At 40.4% G+C, this 23,991-nt stretch overlaps 1 protein-coding gene and 1 long non-coding RNA gene across 4 annotated transcripts in view; one reads left to right on the top strand and one right to left on the bottom strand.

The window, feature by feature from the left end:
* The window catches only part of pik3r3b (phosphoinositide-3-kinase, regulatory subunit 3b (gamma)), a 191,814-nt gene extending 183,301 nt beyond the window's left edge, over positions 1–8,513 (top strand). For all 3 annotated transcript variants that reach the window (XM_041039885.1, XM_041039883.1, XM_041039884.1), the window contains 5 exons: positions 1,825–1,950; positions 2,055–2,374; positions 3,501–3,575; positions 3,816–3,986; positions 4,528–8,513. In XM_041039885.1, the coding sequence (XP_040895819.1) occupies positions 1,825–1,950; positions 2,055–2,374; positions 3,501–3,575; positions 3,816–3,986; positions 4,528–4,726 (891 nt within the window). In that variant the 3' untranslated portion in view covers positions 4,727–8,513. The remainder of the gene's footprint in view (positions 1–1,824; positions 1,951–2,054; positions 2,375–3,500; positions 3,576–3,815; positions 3,987–4,527) is intronic.
* LOC121183053 lies at positions 7,539–20,093 on the bottom strand. The gene is made up of 4 exons (XR_005894183.1): positions 19,690–20,093; positions 14,348–14,419; positions 10,291–10,470; positions 7,539–7,667 (listed from the first exon to the last, which is right to left on the bottom strand). It is a non-coding gene; the product is annotated as an uncharacterized LOC121183053 (long non-coding RNA).
* Positions 20,094–23,991: the final 3,898 nt, after the last annotated feature.

Consider the following 23,991-nt stretch of genomic DNA (forward strand, 5'->3'; position numbering starts at 1 on the left):
CGCCTTACTATACTATGACGTTTTTTATGACATTTTGAGGTCAAAAAAAATTTTGACTTTTTTTGGCCAAAAAAAACGCCTTACTATACTATGACGTTTTTTATGACATTTTGAGGTCAAAAATTTTTTTGACTTTTTTTGGCCGATTTTGACGCCTTACTATACTATGACGTTTTTTGACATTTTGAGGTCAAAAAAAATTTTGACTTTTTTTGGCCGAAAAAAACGCCTTACTGTACTATGACGTTTTTTATGACATTTTGAGGTCCAAAAAAATTTTGACTTTTTTTGGCCGAAAAAAACGCCTTACTATACTATGACGTTTTTTATGACATTTTGAGGCCATACTAAAGTATGACTTTTTTTGGCCGATTTTGACACCTTACTATACTATGACGTTTTTTATGACATTTTGAGGTCAAAAAATTTTTTGACTTTTTTTGGCCGAAAAAAACGCCTTACTATACTATGGCGTTTTTTATGACATTTTGAGGTCAAAAAAATTTTGACTTTTTTTGGCCGATTTTGACGCCTTACTATACTATGACGTTTTTTATGACATTTTGAGGTCAAAAATTTTTTTGACTTTTTTTGGCTGAAAAAAACGCCTTACTATACTATGACGTTTTTTGACATTTTGAGGTCAAAAAATTTTTTGACTTTTTTTGGCCGAAAAAAAACGCCTTACTATACTTTGACGTTTTTTATGACATTTTGAGGTCCAAAAAAATTTAGACTTTTTTTGGCCGAAAAAAAACGCCTTACTATACTATGACGTTTTTTATGACATTTTGAGGTCCAAAAAAATTTTGACTTTTTTTGGCCGAAAAAAATGCCTTACTATACTATGACGTTTTTTATGACATTTTGAGGTCAAAAAAAAATCTGACTTTTTTTGGCCGATTTTGACGCCTTACTATACTATGACGTTTTTTATGACATTTTGAGGCAAAAAAAAAATCTGACTTTTTTATGACATTTTGAGGCCAAAAAAAAATTTGACTTTTTTTGGCCGATTTTGACGCCTTACTCTACTATGACGTTTTTTGGCATATTTTGAGGTCTTACTAAAATATGACTTTTTTTGGCCTATTTTGACGCCTTACTATACTATGACGTTTTTTAAGTGCATTTGTTTAAAACCTGTCCGGTAGCTCATGTTGGACTCGTCTGAGAGGCTGTGTCTTCTGCTGCTGGCACATCTGAGTCTCTGAAATGAAGCTGATGAGCCAAATGTGATCACAACCAATAGGAAAAACAACAACAACTAGACCCAAATTGCGGAATATAAACTGTTCCTTTCTTACCGTTTTCCTCTGTAACACACCCACAACCGTCCCTCCATACCCGGTGTCTCGTGCTGGGTGTTTCCATTCCAGACTGCAGCGGCAGCAGGATCTCCGCTTGCTAAAATATTGCCCTGTCCCATGGCCCTTATGCCACGCTCCCCTAAATAATTGCACACATCTGCGGTGTCAAAGGGCCGCCGCTGCATTTATTCCCTTGCTCCACTCGTTTGCTAGGCGAGTCATTACTCAGAGCAATGCAATGTCTCCAACCGTGCACACCTTGCCATACACCCAGGGCATTGTGGGTGGTTTATTAACGAGCCTGTTCAGGAGTCGCCCTCGGTAAGCACAATCGGAGGTGAAGGGAGCAAACGCGCACATGCATTTTTTCCTCTGTCCTTAATTACAAATAGCTCTTCATTCTTTGATGTCTCACGCTCTGACTCATAGGCTTTTCCTTTTTCCTCATCCTGTCTTCAATTTCTGTGCACAGCTCAGTCTCTAATGCTTTAATTTCTCTTCCTCTATCCCTCAGGACCAGCTGGTGAAGGAGGATAATATTGATGCTGTTGGGAAGAAGCTCCAGGAATACCACAATCAGTACCAGGAGAAGAGCAAAGAGTATGACAGATTGTATGAAGAATACACCAAGACGTCGCAGGTAGATACACATACAAATGATGGCTTAAGTTTTGTGTTTTATAATCTTAACAGATCAGAACAGTTTCTTGTTCCATTCATTTACCTGCACTTCTCCCCACATAGGAGATCCAGATGAAGCGTACAGCCATCGAAGCCTTCAATGAGACCATCAAGATCTTTGAGGAGCAGTGCCACACGCAGGAGCGCTACAGCAAAGACTACATCGAGCGCTTCCGCCGTGAGGGCAACGACAAGGAGATCGAGCGGATCATGATGAACTACGAGAAGCTCAAGTCTCGGCTCGGAGAGATCCACGACAGCAAGGTGCGGCTGGAGCAGGATCTGAAGACGCAAGCCATGGACAACCGCGAGACAGACAAGAAGATGAACAGCCTGAAGCCCGACCTCATACAGCTCCGCAAGATCAGGGACCAGTATCTAGTGTAAGTACATTTACATACACATTTTCACAACACAAGCTTTTTTAAAGGTCAGGTTTGTTAAATTGAAATTGAAATGGATAATTTAGATAATAATTGATTGTGAGCACAGCAGATATGGGCTGAGGTCTTGTTTGGACAGAGACGATGAGTTAAGGACTCCTGAGGACAGACATATTGATGATTCAGGCTTGCATGCTGTTAGGCTCAGAGACTTTGTTCAGCCCTGTCTCTTGGATCCAGATAATGCAGCGGTTTGACTCAGGAATCAGGTTTATCAAGTTAGCTGGAAAACTGTGCTGAGTCATGGAACCCCATACTTTAGCTGTTTAATTTAATTTCTCTTGATTTTTTTTTTATTAATGGATGGTCTTTTTGTCCATAAAATCAAAATACAATTGGAAAATGCTTCTCAGAGTTTCCCAGAGCTCAAGATGGGAGAATCTAAAGCAGAGAAAAGCAACAACTCTCAACGTTATGTGTTGTCTGCCCTCTTCCTTTTATAAGGAGTGAGTTATTTTATTTGTCAAACTGATTAAGTATTCCTGCTGGTTGTTGGTCTCAGACTGTGTAGATACAGATTGGTGTGGGATCCCCTCAAACAAACCTGCCTGTGATCCTTCACAATGTGTAGTTGCTATCTTTTTGAACAAAGACACATTGTTCCTCCTCAAATCATTTTATTGAAATATTTTCAGGGTCAGGAAGAAGTATTTCACAGGAAAAAAAGTTGAGAAAAGTTTAATGATCACATTAAGGAATTAGAGACATGGAAAACACAGTAGAAACCGTAAATCTAAATATCTGGCATTCTACAATTCTCTTATATCTCACATTGTAAAGTACATCATCCTGTCACCCAGGACATTTCTGTCCCAAGGCCTAAAAAAAGGTCAGTCAGTGTCAGGCCGCTGGATTAGGAACTTGTGTTTCCTCCTACTGTGGGTCTCGGACAGTTGAATATTTCCTGCTTTGTTTTTAAGGACAAGTCCTCCGTCATTTCAGCAGAGCTGGACATTTGTTGGAGGCTCACTAATTTATTCACTGCACCAAAAACCCAGCTGTACATGGAAGGAGCCTGTCTAACTGATTCCTAGTAGAAGTAATGTCTCTCTCTCTCTTTCTCTAGCTGGCTCAATCACAAGGGAGTTCGTCAGAAACGAATTAACGACTGGCTGGGAATCAAGAATGAGAACACTGATGAGTGAGTCTCTGCTTCTGAGTTTGTTTGTTTTTGTTTTGTTTTCTCTGCTAAAACTATGGCCTAAGATGAGAAAATGGGGTTAATGCTGTTACTGTAGATATGTCAGTGTACACAGAGCGACTGTTGTGTTGATTTAATGTGTAATTTAAAGAACTGATTATATTTGATTTCTTCATCTGTGAGTAAATCTTCCCTGTTCACCATGTATTTCTTCTTGTGTTACTGTACGCTTGGGTGCAGAGGCTACTTTGTGAGTGAGGAGGATGAGAACTTGCCTCACTACGATGAGAAGAGCTGGTTTGTCGGGGACCTGAACCGGACTCAGGCGGAGGAGCTTCTCCTCGGGAAGCCGGATGGAGCGTTTCTCATCCGAGAAAGCAGCAAAAAGGGCTGCTACGCCTGCTCTGTAGTGTGAGTACACCCAAGACATGGTTGTAGTGATGTGAAGTGTCTTTCATTTACACAATATGAGAAGGCCACAATATTAGAGAACCTCTAAAAGTAATAACTACAGCCTCAGACATTAATATAGAGTTGTAATCAACTCCTAACAACAGAAACTGAATATTATATTAGAGCTGTTGTGTTGTATTGGATTACATTAGATTGTACCTAAAACTTGGCAACTGTGTGTTGAACACTTTTCAGAACACACGACATCAGAGCGGAAATTTAGAAGAAGGCCAAAGTATGAGAAATCGTTAATTACATAAAAGACACTTACTTTTTTAAGATTCTTAGCTTCTGGAGGAAAGGACTGTGGCCCAGTTCTTTCCTCTGAATGCAGCTTGCCTGTAGACAAATTTCACATTTTTAAACGTTCAGTTACTAAAAGACTTAAGAAATGACACTTACAATTAATTGGAATCAATATATTTAAAGGGTAATTAGGACCAACTGAAAACTGAGCAGCTAGCTTATTGAACCTGTTTCCTCTGTGTCTGTGTGTCAGTGTTGAAGGCGAGGTGAAGCACTGTGTCATCTACAGCACACCGCGTGGCTTTGGCTTCGCTGAGCCCTACAACCTGTACAGCAGCCTGAAGGACCTGGTGCTCCACTACCACCAGACCTCCCTGGTTCAGCACAACGACTCGCTCAACGTCCGCCTCGCATACCCCGTCTACGCACAGATGCCCTCCGGACGCAGATGAACCCCACCTGCCTGGCCAAACCCCCACAAAGACAACAAACCAACCCCCTCTTGGGGAAGGGAGTACGGGGAGGGTGAAAGGAGGAGGGAGGGGGAACTGGTTGAAATACAAAGCAACCCCAACACCAGACCTGTTAAAGATAGATAGAAACGAATTTAACACTTGCTGCAACACACACGTCAGCCACCTTGGAGTTATATATTTTTACAAGAACAATTACGGAGGGCATTCTTTCTAAAGACTGCTTGATTTGCACAAGGAAGTTTTAAATGTTTGTGAATGTGAAAAAAAAAAAAAGCGGCAGAAGGAAGGAAGGAAGGAAACGGAGTAGGCAACTTCAGAGTTTCAGGTTGACCCCGCTGCTACCTAAACTCCAGCTCAGACTTTTTACCAGAAACTCAAAAACCATGCGAATGACGACGAAGACGACAACAAAACATTCCCATTTTAAACCTTTTGTTTGCTCCTGTTATTGTTTTTCACCTTTTTCTTTTTCACCTCAGATGATTATATTGCAACTTTTTTTTTTTCGTTTCTGGAGTCGTTTTCGTGTTTCAGATGTTTCCTTTTGTTTACTCCTAACTTTTTGTGGTAAATGCAGGAGGAGATGATGATGTCAAGTGTCTGTCTCTGTCCCTCTCCGTACGAAAAGCAAAAATAATGTAGCATAACAAGACAACGGACGCTTATTTTCCGTAAGTGTTCCTCCATGTAGACTGCTGCTGAGGGGTTTAGGGGGAGGGTTTGGGGAGTTGAAAGGGGGAGGGGGAGCACAAGCAACACAAAACACTTTTGTAGTCTTAAGGACAAAAGGCTTGCTTTTATATTAACTGTAAAGTTTTTTTTTGCCAATGTCTAAATGGCAACGTCACAGATTAGAACCAGAGACCAAAGTTTGGTGTGGAGAGGGGAGGGGAAGGGCAAAGAGTCCACCAGTGTGTATTTCTTTTTTTTCCTTTGTTTTTGTGAATGGAAATGAGTGACGAGAAGCAAATGAATGGTGTGTTTGAGACCACACATAAAATCAAGTTTTGGGCCACGTGTGCACCAAATAGCCTCTTTGGAAAACCAAATGGTACGTAAACAGAAACACCAGGACCTTCTGTAAATACAGATGGTGGAGATAAAAGCACTTAAGTGAGTCCCATTTGTGACCTGAGCTCCCTGCATGTTACCCTATGAATCAGTCAGAACTAAAGCCAAAATGATGAGTCGATCAATTAATCACTCTACAGAAAAATAATCATCAATGAAAATGATAGTTTCAAGTCCTTCTCCAGCATAAATGGTAAATGTATTTTATTTCCTAAATGTTGTTCTGACAAAACAATTTGATGTCAACACATCTGCCTGGAATGATAAAATGTTTGTGGGGGTTACATCCATTAATTTCAATAGACTGAGCTCACAGAGTAACGTGCAGTCCTGAGGTCACATATGGGTTCACATAAACCAGACAGGACGAGGTTACAAAAAGGTCAGTGTCACCAAAATCATCCTGTGAGTGGAAAGCATAAAGGAAAAGGAGTCTGACCAGAAAACCTGAAACCCAATTTATGTGTGGCTTAAAAAGAGAGTGATACATGCATATATGCTAACGACTGTGGGTTGAAAACTGGGACTGTTTTCACTTTTTTTTTTTACAAAACCTTCAGAGATAATAAGCTTTCAAAAAATGTTTTACGTGTAACACAGAGAGAAGGTAGACAGAGGCAACGTCCCAAGCTGAAGACACAGGCTTTAGAAGAAAATACTGAAAACTTGAAAGAACGTGCAATCTAGCATTGTGTTAATGTAGTTCATCAGTCAAACAGAGTGAGAGAGATGCACTAAGGTCCAAGAGATAATCAAAGTGCACAGTGAAGCTTTTGGAGTGAAATTCAGTTTTGTCTGTCTGATTGCTCAGAGGAGTTTCATTTTTTTTTCTTTAAACTCAGAACTTTTTTGCCCGGTGCTTGACTTTATAACCAGTGGAAGCATTTTCTGTCAAAAACTAAAAAGCATCACACAATAAAAAATATCTTCAAAAACTGAAGAGAAAAACACAAGTTGCATTCTATTCTTCTTAGAAATTCCCTGTCACTGATTGACTGTGTCTCCAGACAGTCGTCCCATCGCTGCCTATCGGATAATCTGTGGCTACTTTATGAAAAGCGACGTTTAGCGGAGCTGCAAGGAAGAGGGGTGATTATATGATCCTTGTGTATAGCAAAGACAGCTGTTCTCTCCACCCTCCTCTCTGAAACTGAGCTTTTTATTGGTTTTAACAGGATAACACTTATGAGGGCATCTACCAAAAAAACTAAGAGACAAGACGACACTGGTTACAAAGTCAGACAAAGCACCCTCCCCCCCTCTGTCATCTGCAGTGTTTTTCACAATATGATAAGCCAGCCTTCTAGTGTATGGGCCAATAACACACTTATACACACACACTGTTGTGCATCAGAGGGAGTGTGTCTGGTTTTAGGAAGCGGGCCATTGTTTGAGAAGAGGTGTAATTGTGAGTGAATGATACAACCTTGGTTGTGCCCACCACCCGCCCTACAGTGCTACAGTGTAGTAACCCTTGATGGTATCACCATTATCTACCCCCACCACCACCCCACACTCATCAAATCCATTCTGATTAGGTAAAGGAGTTGGGGTGAGGTGAGGTTCGTGGAGCTGAAAGCCATTGATAGTAAACCGTCTCCCCTTTATGTTTCTAAGTGGAAGCTGTTTAAGTTTGGTGCGTCCTGAAGTCCGCTGTACGAAATCCAATTAGGATCTGTTCAAACTGATCGCGTTTCCTTATCTGTCTATGTGCCAGTTCAAAATTCACAAATAGAAACACATTAAAGGTGGAGGGAAACTGAGAGTACTTACTGTGACTTCCAGGTGTTTTTTGGAACCGTGTCCATGATGAGACAAGGACAGAAGAGACAGGTCTTGCAAATTCCTAAAAACAAAAAGACAAAGTTACATGAAAATTAGAACAACTGCTAAACTTTTAATACAGCTGCAACCAGTTGTTTCAATTATCAGTACAGACCAAATCTGATTTTGCGTGAAGCATACTGCCAGCCTACGTAGTCCCTCTCTACTGTCCTAGCGTAGCTGAAAACAGTGGGTGCAGAGGACAACAGAGGAGACGACATCAGCACAGTTAGACCTAACAGTTTCAGCAGTTGGTGAAACAGGATGTTAGCTGTGTTCTGTTTCGGTTAAACTGAAGCAACAAGTATTTATGTGATGTTTCAGGGTAAATTTGTCCGTAAGATTTTAGCTGTTCTTTATTTTACAGAAACCCAGACTAGTGTTTTTGTCCAGCGTCTTACTGATGTTGGTACTAGAATCCACTGTGCGGCTCACTTGTGAGAATTAGCGAAGACACTGTGGTGAGGTGGAGAAGCTTTCACCTTGTAAGGAAAAGGACACAGGCTATGAATTTCCTGTCTGCTTCTGTCAAGCTGTGATGATGGTGTCTCATCTGTGTTCATTCTCTCTGGAGGTTCAGGATTCTTTAGTTTTACAGGGGACAGGAAAAGTTTGTTAATATGATCTTGAATGTAAAAAAGGATCACTCCGGGTCCAAAGCAGTTTTTATCGTTTGTTTGTTTTTTGTTTTTTTTGGTTAAAGCACCACTGTCATGTTTTTCCCTGACAGAAACAAGATGATCCTAACTCAAGGTGCTATCGGAAATGCAGGCCAATTCGACTTAATAACGTCTCCATCTAAGTCATTAACCCTCAGGTGTTTTCAAGTTTACCGTAGAAACTACCACACAACAAAGCCAGCGATTTGGAAAAAAAAAAAAAAAAAAGAAGCAAATCAGGGTTTTTTCTTCATTGATACTTAAATCACTCTCAGTCGATTAAGCTAGAGCCCCACGACTTTTGTAGTGTCCTCACTTCAAGAGGCTTGTCCCTCATGGTTTCCTGTAGCTTAGACACAGCATCATCACCAAAAGGATGTCATAGTCTTTCCTTCCTCTCCATCACCACAGTCTGAAGGGGTTTTTGTTTGTTTCCTTTTAGCTGACTTTTGTTTGTTTTTTTTTTTTGTTTTTTTTTGCATAGGGAACTCAAAAAATCCCTAACTCTATTACTTGAACAATATTGCATTGCTCACTGTTGAATGTCTTTATATGGAAATATACATTTATTAAAGAAAAAAATCAGAAAACGAAGAGTTCCCTTTTGTTTTATGGCGAGCAGAGCTGAGGTTTTTAGAGTTTTATGACAGATGTACAGTATTCATTACAGGCAGACGTAGAGTTACTTTAGGAGGGAAGGAGGCGCTTTTTGAAACTTTTCTCAGAGATATGTTCAAATCTTTTCCTTCACAGAGGGCTTGTCTGAAATTGCACACATTATCATCTACAGGAGACTTGTGTTAGTATTTACCTGTGATGTCTGCATATGCATCCTCACATTTACACAGAGATGTCGTATCTATCATACACACACACACACACACACACATTTATATATATATATATATATATATATATATATATATATATATATATATATATATATATATATATATATATATAAAACGCTGAAAGATATTACAGTTTGAAGGGTTGTTTTGAGTCGTAGTCGTTCTTCTTTGACTGTTTTCATGCCCCCCCCCCCCCCCAAAACATTTAGACCAAAGATTTCAGTTCTTGTTAATCTTTAAGTTGTCGCTTGGAAAGGGATGTTTCAGTGAAGTTTTGCTTTATCTCCATTGCCTTGATATTATCACATCTCAGAAGATAAAACCGCGTTGTGTGAGTGGGCGTCCCGTACAGCCACAGAGGATTGTCGGCTGATCTGTTCATTTGTGTTGAAACGAGTTCAAACAGGTACTTTTATCAGGAAGGATTCATCTTTAGAATCCTTGTTCAGTGATGTCCCAGTGGGGGAAAAAAACAGTCAGATTTAACTTGATCTGCTCTCTTCAGTTTGTGTGTTTGGTATAAACTGAAGGAAAACTACCAAAAGTCCCAGTGTCACAGCTTTCATACTCACACTGCTTCAGATATTTGCACATGACAACAGTAGCTGGAGTTTAGTTTGAGTTGCAATTCGAAACTATTCTGTTTGTGTGTTGAAAATGTCCTGTAGAAATCTCAACAACAAAATATGTATTTGGAAGTTTTGAATTAATGAGTTCATTCTGAATTTGAATTAATGGCACTACATGTTTCACATTTCAAAGGTTACAACTTGTGCACACAAGAAATGAAGCCTCAAAGCCCCACAAGCAAACAAGATCAGAACAAGGCCAGAACAACAATCCACAAGTTCTGATCTTGGATGCTTATGGTAACAACTTGTACACAGGAGATATCATCCTCTCGAAATAAGAACTTGTAAATCTTGTTTTACAGGACTTTGAGTGCTTCATATTTTGTTTGCACAAGAATTAGGATTATTAATTAATTTTGATACTTCCAAAAGTAGTACCAAAATTCAACTTTCACCTCAGCCACTCACTAAGTGCAAATGCTACAGGAGATATGGGCAGTTTTTTTTAATTGAATTGATTTGTCTTCTTGTCAGTTTTCATTCATAATGAATTCAACACTTACCGATCTGAGGTTTCTGCAGGACGATTTCCCTTCATATCTCATTACATCACAACTTGCAATATTCCCTTTTCTGTCAGCCAGGGGTCCGTGATGGAGGGGCAACTTTTCCTTCAGGTGCATCAACCAATCAAATCACAGTGCAGGTGTCTCTGAATGGGCAGGGTTTCGTTCGTAGTTGTACTAAAAACAGAAAAAGAAAAGCAGTTGAAAAGGTTAGCGGGACAAACCAAAATATCTGTTTTGTCAAGTTTATTTTTACTGACTGTTTAGTTGAGTTTTCTCTTTGGAAAACTCAACTCCAACTTAAATAACTCCAGGAAACAGGCTTAGATTCACCTCTCAGAAAATAAAGGTACATTGTGATTCAAAGGTGCAGTCTCAGTAACAAAAGGTACAATAAGCCTACTGTTACCTTTTTTTTCTGAGTGTTTATACTCACTACCACCCCAGGACTGTTAAAATAGCAACTGTCTGTTGTTCCTCTGCTACTACTACTATTATTATTATTATTACAGATATTGCTACTACTACTACTACTACTCGCCCTCAAGCAGTTCTGCAAAGTTTTATTTGCAGCCAGGTTTGAATATGTTTGTGATTCTCACCGAGGAGTCGTGTTGTGTTCTTACCACTGCTTATCTGATCACAGTACCCAGCACAGCTTCGAGGAGTAACAGCTTCTTATATATATGAAAATAAAGAACTTTTAGAAAAACAAACTAAAAAAAAAATGATCTAAAAAAAAAGTGTATATGACACCCCTTCTTCCCCTCCCCCCCTTTTGCCCCTTTTTGACATACGTACAGATCCAGCATGCATATTTGGTACTCTTGACTGTTGTTTTTTGTGTATAAAAGAAAAATGGTAAAAAAGATGTCTTTGAAAAACAACTGTTATTTGTCTGTTTATGGTGTATTCAGATCTGAATTTAATATAGCAAATTTAACATCACTGCTTACAGCTGAAACAATTTCCAGTCCTTTTTGTGTCAGTTGTATAATGCTATGACGACGTAACGCTGAGAAAGTGGACCGTGACTAACGCTAAATACCAAGATGCCAAAAGACAGAGTGTTGACTATTTCTGTCCTCACTGTTAAAAGTTGTCCTGATTTCACAGATCGTATTGTGTAAACTGTGTCTTTTATCGGTGTGTCATGGCCTTTTGCAGGAGAGAACTATACAAAATAGTAGAAATAAAAACAAATTCCACCATTTTTGAATCTGAAGTCATAAAGTTTGGCCTGAACACACAACTGTTCCACATTTAAAACTGCGCACTCACACAGTAAAATGTTGGTACTTCTGTCCCATGCAGCTGTTTGACTGGCTGCGACTGGTCTCTTTCTCAGTGTTACCCTCTGCCACCTGCTACCAGCTTCTCTTGGTATTCTCTCTTTGAAATGGTTTTGGCCCATCACAGTACATTTTACTTTTTCGTATCGGTTGCAATAGTTTGTTGGTTGTAGATTCTCCATTTGTTAATGAGCTGATCTCATGTACGTTTATCAGTGGAGCTCCACCATATTCAGTTCTCTTGCAGAATAAAGAAAATATTTTGTTCAAATACAAACCTTTGAGTGTCCGTATTTTATTTTGGAGAGCCCATTCTCACACATAAAAAAAAATTAATAATTAAGTTCATTTAAAAGATTTTTGCGTTTTAACGTTCCATATATTTGCTGTTTTTCATCATGGTGAATTAAAACATCTTTGGATTTGAGAATTTTGTCTGTATGAAACTAAACATTTAAAGACTAACTTTGGCTGTAAGAAGTTATTTTGAAGTTAGATTTAGATTTGATATTTTAAAAAAAGAAATGATGAGTTCATAGAACACAAAGATTTTTTATTCAACCCATCAGTATATGAAATGGGTAAAATTAGCTCTTGCTAGCTGCCAGATTAAACTGCTAATAATCATGCAATCATGTAAATACAGTAAACTGTAATGTAAAGCTTTTAGTATAAAAGGGAATTTTTACAGTGTTTCTAATTTTACATAAGTTAAAGGTCTGAATATTTCTTCCATCACTGGTCTTTGCTCTTTTTCATCTGCATTTGTAATAAGAATAAAACAAATATGAGTCTTTATATCAGCTCTGACCATCACACCACCTTCAGAGGAGTCATGACTGAATACGGCCAATAGCTAGATATATTTCTGAGATACAGTTTGATTTCTGGATAAGGGTATTAATGTTTTGGTACTTTGTTTTGAGTGTGTGTGTTTCAGATTCTGTGACCAATGTTTAGTTTATGTTTCAAATACACTTCATGGTTTTCTCGAAGCACCATATATTGACGGTTCTGGTTTTAACACCCTCAGTATCCCCAGTGAAATGTTGGTGCTTTTAAAACCCCTTTTAGCCGTGTCAGTATTGTAAAGACTGTAGAGTTGTAGGATTCAGTCTTTTTTTCCAAACTGACTTTCTTTGAAAACACAGTGAAATTAAGTCCTTTACTTTGTGTATGTGTGTGTGTGTGTGTGTGTGTGTGTGAACCCGTTAGGTGAAATCAATAGTGTGTGAGCTTGAGTGATTCCTCTATAAATGAGTGGTGCCTGCCGCATTAATCCAGACTCCGTGCAGCCTTGAGAGTGGCCCCTCTCTGCCAGCTCTCACTTATTAAAAGACTATTTCTCCCAGCAGGAATCCACATCATTATTCTGCTCTATATAAAGCTTAATTCTGATGCCTCGTTTTGAAAATGGAGGCCGCAACCCCTCTGTAGACTCACAACACACAAACCTTGAAACACAGGATGGGAAACCCCACGGGAGCCAACTCTTAAAAGTATGGGCTCATATTTGATCTCATCTCCTTCTTCTTTCACTCTCGCACTTTGAATTACAAATTCCGTTCAATTAATTTTACATTTTTGCTCCATTTCCCTTTTTTGGGCGTGTTAATTAAAAGCGGTGAGCGAGACTCAGAGTGGCTGTAATTAGATCTGGGCGAGACATTAAACAGAGCAGCAGGGCATGAATCACCACGCTTTAAATGTTCCTCTTTCTTCTCCACGCTGACAGACGTGTGTGACATGTGCCAATCAAACCATACAAGCACACACACAGACACACATTCAGTTCTTCTGCAGTCATGGTATATTTCCACAGCTCCTCACGCACACACACGGATACACACACACACACACACACACAGACGTGCAATAATATACGGAACAATTCACTACATACCTTAAAAAACTGACATTTATCTGTGCTGACTCTCTCTCTCTCTCTCTCTCTCTCTCTCTCTCTCTCTCTCTCTCTCTCTCTCTCTCTCTCACACACACACACACACACACACACACACACATGCAATAATACACTGAACAATTCACTACATACATTAAAAAACTGACTAACATTTATCTGTGCTGACTCTCTCTCTCTCTCTCTCTCTCTCACACACGCACACACACGCATACACACACACACTCTCCCAAGGACACTGAACTTTAGTTTTAAAGGAAAACTATGTACATCTACACTGTGAGTTTTTCTTCTGCTTCTTGTTGGAAGAATTTTTTATTTAAATTAGAAATATATTATCATCAGAATGTGCCAAAACTACCAACTGTTCATTATGCTATCACACACATAAAGATATTTCAGCATTTTAACATTGTACAGCAGCTGGTTGAGGAACAGGCGACCTGATCGTAACTATGAGCAGTTCCATTTATAAGGAATCATAAACTAATGAAAATATATTGGAAATGAATGAAACGGAGCAGAAGTATAAAGCACCATAAAATGGAACCTCTCAAGTAAAAGCACAAGAATCTCAAAGATGTAAGTGCAGAGAAAAAATAGTTACTTTACACCACTGATGATAATATGTTGTAAACATGAGCTCACAAATACAGTAAGCCTCTTTGTAGTAGAATTTTTTCAAACAGACAAATTGAGACTGTACAAACTGAGAGTGACTGCTTGTGTTCTTGGTCAGATATACGTATATTTGACCAACTCCTTACTTGGAAGTAGAGTTTCTCATTTACCTGTTTTTTATTTATACATTTTTAGTTGGTTTTCATTTGAACACACTCACCTTGTGTTTTTGACTCTTTGTCCCATTGCTGGTTTCTCCTGCTGGTTCCCTCCCTCTATGCTTTCTTCAGCCCTGATGAACACAAACAAAGAGAGGGATGATGAGACTAAACAAACTAAACTGTAGAACATAATGAATTCTTGTGGCCTGGACCTGAAACAGGATCACACTGATAAAATGGCACCGTGAAGTAAAAGGCAGAAGACCCAATGGATCATTCAGGGGTCTAGCACCAGTCTAGTCCAGCATTTCAAATGATCCTGACACACAACAGTACACCAAGCCCCTTGTGAGCTAGACTTGATGGTCTGAGCAGACTTGCATCCAGATGTGGACAGGGTGTCTGATGGGATAATGGCACTGAATAAAATAAAATAAAATAAAATCCCACCACCTTTCTTTGTAGTGAGGATTTGGAAATCGAGGCATCATCAGAGTGATGCTTTACAGTTAGATAATGAGTACACACACCTGTATCTGGTGGGACTATGTGCCCCCATTGTCTCCTCTTAGGGGTAAAGCTGGTGGTTTTTATGTTTTTAACAATGAAACTCAACTGAGAATTTTATTTTGTGTATCTTTGACTCTTGAAAACACTTTTCCCCTCTCAACATTTATAGTACGCAGAAAGACTTTGCTATGTGTGAACCAAAGAGGCATTTTCTCAGGCAGCCAAACCACAGAGGAAACATGTTATTTTTGTTATACACTGTATCTAATGAAAATACAGTTTACAAATTACAAATCCCATGCAATGACAGACACACACACACACACACACACACACAAAAACACAAAGAATGGCTGGTCATTTAAAAACCTGTAAAAATGACTGTAAAGTTTCCCCCCAAAACTCTGTGAATTTTGTGTCAACATGTGACCAATGAGGTTGGTCCAGACTTGAAAGTGAAGCGATGTGAATCCTTGAAAAAGACAAAAAAAAAAAAAAAATTCTTCCAGTGATCTTCTCATAAATTTGTGATGAATTTCACATTTATTTCTCACAAATTTACGACTTTTATCTCTGAAATTCTGAGGGGTTTTTTTTTCGCGGAATATAGCCGTCATCCCCTGCCTCTGTAATTTTCTCTCTTTCAAATGAGAATTTAGAAACAATTATTACTTGTGATTACATGTCTGACAAATCTGTGCAACAGAGTTGTCAGTTCTATAGCAAAGTTGTTCCTGCCATTCTTGTGTTTGTTTGGTGCACAGAGGTCTGTTTATCCAGTCTGTGTGTATGTTTACCAGTGTACTATGTATACCGTGCGAATATAGGAAATTAGTGTCAAATCAACTTGTTCTGTTGACATAATAAAATGAGAAATAGCTGCACAGGGAGCAAACAGGATCAGCAGGAAATGAAATTACTGCAGCGTGAGTGCAAACAGGGACAGTGACAAGTCTGCTGCAGCGCATTCAGACTGAATTCAAGGTATCAACAAAGAGTTCTGAGAAACTTTTTATATAATTTTATTTACTACTTAAAGTTTTATAGATATGTGACATAGTGCAAAGAGTCTATGCCTCAGCTGGTCAGGTGCTTTATCTGCAAAAAGAATCAAGGTAACGTAATTTTAGTGGGACGCTTAAGGACAACCTTAAAGCTACAGTTGGCCCTATATGACCCTGGAGAGTAAAACTCAACCCTTGCAAAGAGTCAACAGTGAGACCACAACAACACTGTCAAGTATTCTCGACCTGACAGAGTGAACTGAGCTACAGGACTTAAAGACCGAAGAAGCTCCTTCATGGAGTGAAGCTCAGGGCCCCATTAACTGTCACCATCCTTCCTCTGCAGTCTGCTGTGTTACTGCCAACACTTTTTAAATGCTTCAACCCAGGAAGCTTTGGGAAAAGTGTTTGAGTGCCTCAAAAAACTGTACAAGCACAAGCTAACTGAAGGTTACCTCTCTAGAACAAGATGACAAAGAAACCAAAGCCAGAAGAGCCAGACACTTTTCGCTTCATCAGTACAAACACCCGCAACCAAACCATACATGAATATTAACCCACACACTCAAAGACACCATCACAGAGTCTTTTGTTCCAGGCATCTGTGCCCCATCACAGAAGTTAATTACCTCATACAAGCTCATCCTGCACTGATCATACAGAAACCACAATACACATCCAATTAGCATGTCAATTAACAGAGCTTTATCAGGACTTCAGAGGGATCCAGAGCCTGTCGCAGTCGCTTCATATGCAGCCTCAGGAGAATGAGATATCTGCAGGTATGTTGTTTGACAAGATTAATGGCTGTAATCTACAGATCTGGACCAGAACAGCTGGCAGAAAACAACTAAGCTTTCATAAAGAGGACTGCAGCTCCATGTATGGATGAGCAGGCAAAGATGTACAGGCATTAGTTTCACTCTCCATCTGTGTGCTCATGATCTCTGTCATATGTGAAGTCAAGATGAAACCACACAGATACACGGCAGGATTAAACCACTGAAGATCAACATCAACATCCAATTTCTAGCAGGGTTTAAGCACTTAACTATAATACTTAGAAATTGAGATGATTTGCAGGCTTCTGTGAAATTAGAAGTGGACACTACTGCACATATGCAACCAATAATGTGATGAGGGAAAGAATGTGAAAACATCAGAGAAAAAATCCCCACAATGTCCAATAAATGACATATGTAAGTGATGAAAATGAAGAAACTATTTAATGCTGTGACACATTAGCTCTAATAAGACCAGTCAATGCATGATCAGTCATGACGGATCCTAGAAAGAGGGATTATTTACATGTATGCACTATCATAAGATGTTTTCAGAAACGCTTCATCTACCTCTGTATGCTTTCGTTGGGAAGCACCTCATGGACGTGGACTGTAAGTCAAACACTCACTAATCAAACATTTGCTGTCAGTCTGTCAATTTGATCTACAGCAAACTGGCAACGTTTCTTTACGAGAAGAGGAAACAGAGCAAAATCTGTCATACCTTCATCTCACAATGACCCAGAAGAGCACAGGTAACTCCAACAGACCCGTGAACAACCTCAGAGACAACCTCCCATTTCCAATCTGGCTTAAAATACACTCTGTTATTTAACCTATTTCCCTTCATGATTGTGAAATCTGGGGTACAAACACCACACTGAGACTCCACATGCAGAATTCTTAAAATCCATTCTCAGCGTCCAATGGAAAACTCCAAATAATATATAAAGCAGAATTCCAGAGACAGCCACTAATTATAAAAATTCAAAAGAGAGCATTTGATGTTTATCCTCGCGTGACCCTGACATGCTCCATTACAATCCCCTCACCTGCAGGGAGGGAAAAGCCCCTGCAGACAGATGGTTCTGGGACTCTGCTGACAAACACAAACAAAGCCGCCAGACAGAAAGCCCATTAGACCAAACCAAATAATGAGAAAACAATTGAACTGAAATGCACCATGGGAGTTGTAGTTAACATCTCTCCTTGAGTGTTTATGTACTGAGGCTTGTAACATTTGACTTTTTGTAAAAAAAAAAACAGATATTTTTTTACTCAGTTGATGATTCAAACAGGAGCTGTGAGCCACCTAATGCTGTCCATGCAGGAAATGAACCAGACTTTTACTCCAAGAACCCTGGACTCCTTCAACTTTGCAGTTCTATTTAGTCGAAGCACCCTTTTTGGCACTTAATAAATGTTTCTAGCTCATTATTCGTGCTTGCTGAGTTCTTCTGCACTCTGTTGAAGTGGACTCCTGCTGATTCTCACTCAGTTGAACCTTGTTATCTGCTGCACTCAGACCTCTGTTATCCAAGACCTTTATGCACTTCTCTGATTCTGCCATTGATCTCAGGCTGCCGGGCCTTTTTTTTTTTTTCTCCAATCAGACTTTTCCCTCTTTTGAGATGATTTTGATCGTGTCAGGCTCAGCGCTCGCAGACAGCTTTGTGTCAGTGTCTCTGTGAGGAGACTTTGCTCTGCTCTCGCTGTTCAGTCTGTCGTGAGCTGACACGACTGTCTGTGAGTATTAGACTGAGTTAAATGTTTGTGTGTAAGGAGCTGTTAATTAATACGCTTCCACATCTTAATTACTGCTTTGCATTTTGCACTGAAAAATCAAACCTGTTAATATGTTAGGTAAAGACCATTAAGGGCGTAGCTTTGGTTTCAGAAGTGGGGAACACAAAAATTAGTCATAGGTCAAATTGAAATTCTCTATATTGTTGTATTTTAATGGACAAACCATAAAACATAAACTGCATAAAATCAATATCAGGTCTAAACCAATGAAACTAAACTTTCAGCCGCAGAGACCTGATGTTTTTATGATAATGTTTCATCTTCACAAAAAAAGCTACTGGCTTGACTTTGAATAAGGAGCTGTATTTGAGTGGAGGAGTGCTTAACAAGATATTCCCCTGAAAATCAACCAACTCAACTAAACACAACAAACTTAGCTCTAACTAAAAGGAGCAGAACTTTGTTCTCTAATACAAGAAAATTATGAGTCAAGATTTGCTGTTTTATTTCTCCAACATCAGATCTAAATCTATCCCTCTCCACACTGCCAAGAATGAAATTCTCCTGAGTCACGGTGGTGAAATACTATGACTACAAATACTGCAAACCTAAGCCTTAGAAATGTGAGTTTTATTATATTTTATTATTGGAAATCCCTGAAGGTTACTTAAACCCCCAGATTCCCAGAAAAAAAAAAGTACAGAGGTCATGACCTTAACTGTACAAGCGTGTGTGTTTGGGGGAGGGGGCAGACATTTGGAAAGCGGGGGCTTGAGGGTAAAAGTATAGTATAGTAAAGCAATACATTCAAGTCTTCCTTTACATTAACTGTACATTATCACCAGCAGGTGACAAATGAAGAACATACTATCACCATACACTAGATTTCATACACAGCCTACGTTAATTATTGAGAATATTTCAGTGAGGAGCTAATTGTTGCTATTTTGCATTATAATTAAACTGACAGAGATAATTGCAGGGTAACATATTCCCAACGACAGAGTGAAATTCCTTCTTACCAGCCTGTGATTAACCTGATTATCTCCCCATTACTCTGAGTCTGGTGGTGTGATTGTCCCTGTAGTTCACCTCGTTGCCATTACACCATAATGTATCACCACCCTGAGCCCAACCGAGATGCTGCAGGAAAGACATGGAGACAGATCTGCCAGTTGATTGACAACTGTATAGTCACTAATGGAGTTAAAACGCAAAGAAGACACAGACGCTGAATTCATTGTAGAATTCATTGTCTCCAGCAGAGACCCTGTAATACAAAAACAGACAGAACGCTGCCAAAACAATTGGACAGACGGGAGAGGACGCTGGCGCGCTTGGCTGCCGCTGTCTCCCTACCTGGTTGTGGTGGTTTTTCGGCGCTGCTTCAGTTTCAGGACTGTACCCTAGCCTGGCCATCGCCTGTCACGGCATGATTTTTCCCGTTTTGACCACACAAGGCCTGCTCCCGCGTTGACTGTCGTGATCACCTTGTGCGGCTGATCATCGCCGCTCGCCGGCCTGAACGTCCAGCTTATCAGCTGCTATGTGGTGGCTGTTCGCAGCCTTACTGCTGGCCTCTGTGCGGTCATTCCCATCCTCCGCAAATCTCCACACGATCATGGCTCTTCGGTACACGTCCTAGCAGCTTCTCCGACTCCGACAGTTCGGCCTTCTTCGACGTCGCCCCTACATCCATACAGGCTCCCGTCGCAAACTATCATACAACTCCGCAGCTGAAAATAACATTCCTTCAATCTGGACAGACCGTAGTTCCCGCTCTTCCGCACTACGCCATCACAACATCCGTCTGCGTCATCTGAGCACCCGTCACCTGACTCCAATCAACATCCTGCCAGTGCCAACTTCCGCCTCGACGATTTCAAAACAAAAGCCTCTCAAGACAGCATTATTCAACACCAGGTCTCTCAACAATAAATGTCTCATTCTAAACGAATTCATCACCGACAATAAACTGGACTTACTCTGTCTCACAGAAACCTGGCACAAACCCATGCAATACATGGGTTTACATTGCACTAAATCAGACCACACCAACTGGCTACTCATACCTGGACAATCCCCGTGCAGAAGGTTGCGGAGGAGGCATTGCTGTCATCCACTGGGACGACCTCACCCTCCGCCCCCTGTCCATCCCTGCTGCTTCATCCTTCGAACACCTGGTCTTAAGACTCCCTGGCCCAAAATCACCCACAGTTGCCATCATCTACCGCCCCCCCAAAACCACTTCATCCTTCCTCTCCGACTTCACAGACTTTTTCACCCAGCTGTCTTCCGTCTCCATCGCCATTCCCCCACCCGCCGTCTAGGTTCATCTGACTCCAACATCCTGACCCCAATCATCAGAACCAAGCACCGAACCTTGGGGGACCGAGCCTTCGCCGCTGCCGCCCCAACCCTCTGGAACTCTCTCCCTCAGCAAATCAGAAACTCAGACTCATTACCGACCTTCAAATCTCAGCTCAAAACCCACCTGTTTCTTCTGGCATTCCCCTAAAACATGTCATCTCTCCACCATTTGTCACTTCTGTTAATGTTATCATTGTTGTTTACTTCTCTGTTTTGGTTTTGTTTGTTGCTTCCATTGTCCAGCGTCTTTGAGCACCCGGAAAAACGCTATACAAATTCGATGTATTAAATGCTGTAAAACTTATCTGCTGCCCAACTCCTTTTCAGGGTCACTGCCTGCAGCAGGTTGACTCCCCTTTTCCTAAATCAGCATCACTTTAATGAGCTCCTGCTCTGCCTTCGCCTCCATCCTTCCCTCCACACCTCTATATTCTCCCTCCATCTCTCCCCAACAGCCACAATTTTCTCTCCACCCCTTCCCCAGTCTTTCTCACCCCATCTCTTCTTCTCACCACCTCAGCTTTTCAGCAGAGGGAGAATAAGGAGGGGGGGGGGGGATCCGGGCGTGCTCTCGAGGCACAGCAGGCATGCACCGAGCACCCTGGCAGTAGCAGGGGAATAAATTAGAGGCAGACACAGAGAATAATAAAGTGATAATGATTCTGCAGCTGGCCACCGTGCCAACCCCGGGCTCAGCCCAACGAATATTTACCACCCTGATAATAAGTCATGGTGAGGACTGAATCAGTGGGCATGCCAGGGAGGGCACTGGGACGGCTGGAAGGCAGGAGAGGAGGAGGAGAAGAAGAATGAATCGAGGAGGTGCTGTGGTTACACTGCATATCTGCACACTAAGCAGAACAGACCTACAAACACATATACATGCCCAGGGGAGTTCATATGCAGTATAATGTATATGTGCAAGCACACATACTTTCACACACTCACCAACACACACTTCAAAATCCTATCCTGCAGGGTGGTGGGCTGTCTGCATACCATATGCTCCTGTTGCGTGCATATATGTGATATTTGCATTTTATTTGCATATTTGTGTTGCACATACATGTCTGACTACTTATACAGGAGCTTGAATATACTGTATCAGCATATATCTGCATCATCACCACCTGATTTATGTCTCCGTGTATCTCTATGCACCTCCTCCATATGTATCAAGGATTAGTCATGTACCAATTTTAAAAAACATTAAAGAAGTTGTTGAAAAGTTACATAAAAATATTCAACTGGCCACTTCAAAGTATCCTGGTGAATAATGATTTTTCTTCCAGAGTTCTGGACAGTTGAAAACTGTGTCAGCGTAAAAGTAAAAATGCACACAGCTGTGATTTACTGTAAATTACCACTGGGTTTTTTTTTTTTTAGCTATGTCTGTGATGTGGCTCTACAGATGACAATGTCAGTCCACCACTTTTTGTCCAGACTAACAGTTTTGACTTATCGAATGAAATCTACTCAATGGATTAGAATTCCTTCATGGTTCCCAGATGATGAATTTACAGTATGTATGTATGTAGATTTTTGCTAAGCTCAGTTAAACAGAATCTGGACCTTTCTTTGTGCTGAATATAAAGATATGAAACATTTTCATTAGAAGTTGGGGATCCGAGCCATGTTTCCAGCCTTCCTCACTAAAACTGTCTCCATATGCTGATGTGTTTCATGTGGACAGCACGTGCTGAGGACTGAAGGCGGCTCTGTCTCGTCTCTCTGAGGTGGGCTCCACTGAGCTCCATTACTTTAAAAGTTAAAAGTCACAGGTGTTCCTCCTCACATGCCAGCCGCTCGCTGCAGACGAAGGCCAGTTTTTAACTCTGCTTCTAGAACGTCGTAACATACACACGCATAATGTATGAACACACCGCCCATAGTTGCACTATAACAGCTCCATTCACAGTTCCCAAAAATAACAACACAGTACACTGGAAGGGCTGAGCCTACCTCCACCCCCCTCATCCTTTACTCCTTTCCTTTCATATTCAGTTTTCTTTAACGCTCAATAAATGTTGACTTTATTTTGGTTCTGCTGAATTCCTTAATGAGGAATTCAGCAGAACTTCCATAGACCAGCCCACGTGATTCCAGCAGCCTTATAAGGCCACGTGTGGCAGAAAGAAAGAAACGCTCTGCTGTCTGACATTCCTTCAGCACTACCTTCCTCTGCTTTTTCCCTTTCTTTATTCTTCCTCGTTCTTTCACCTTTTCTACCTCTGTTTTAATTATTTTATTAAAATAAAAACTATTTGTAAATTAACTTAGATGTGCACTGAATAAAAGGGGCTCTAAACTTGAATAATTTCTTCAGTCAATTCAAGGTTTTTCAAGGTTTCTATCTTATATTTTTAATGGCCATGAAGACCTCATCAAATACAGTTATACATAATAGGTCAAAAGGCTGCAGAGTGGAAAAAGCCTAAGTAACATTCAACAGCATTCAAGACAGCTTCATATTAAATTTATTTAAAGTAATAATAATACTCTATTTAAGTCGAATCAAAAGGTTTGTCTGATGCCAAATGAGACAAAAAGCCTGAGGCCTTGTAATTTTCCTACAGGCTGTATTGTTCATGTGTTTTTTCTTGTGTCTTTATTTTTCTATGAAGAAGAAACACACAAAGCAACCGATTTCACACATGCCCTCAAAATCCCTCAAGGGTCAAGTCAAGGGTCCATTTTGTTTTTTAGCACATGTGCAGTCCAAGCATTCGTAGGCACATATAATTCACACTGTCTTTCTATGGTATACCTTGTGACCATAAGATAAGAGCTACCACCATGGTAACTGTCTAGAGCGGCATAATCTGTTTGGGAGTTTTACAAACTGCTGTGCTGTGTTTCTGATCAGCCTTTAAACATATTAGTCTGATATTCCAGACGGACTTCCTGGACCGTATCTCATTTTCTCACCAGCACCTTCAACAACACGTCCCCACTACTGGAGTCTCCTGCTCTGTTTTAAAGCAGAAAAGATCTGGTCACCAAAATCATTAGCAATCATCCTCTGGGGATCGTGAATATTATCCATAAATTTTAAATCAATCTGGCAATCTGTTGTTGCCATTTTCTTCCTCTGAACTAAAGTGTTGCACAGGTGGACAGACTGACAGACTGTCCTGCCAGAGGCATGACAAAAGGTGCGAAAAAGGAACCAGAAAGGTGCTGCAGTGAAGACAGAGGGAGACAGTGAAAACAGACTGTTCTCTGTGACAGTTTCAATGTTCTCCTCTGTATCTGCAGCCAAAGTGCTGACTCAGCTCTGACTCACGTCTG

Source organism: Toxotes jaculatrix, chromosome 6, assembly GCF_017976425.1.
Source record: "Toxotes jaculatrix isolate fToxJac2 chromosome 6, fToxJac2.pri, whole genome shotgun sequence".
Taxonomy (NCBI): domain Eukaryota; kingdom Metazoa; phylum Chordata; class Actinopteri; family Toxotidae; genus Toxotes; species Toxotes jaculatrix.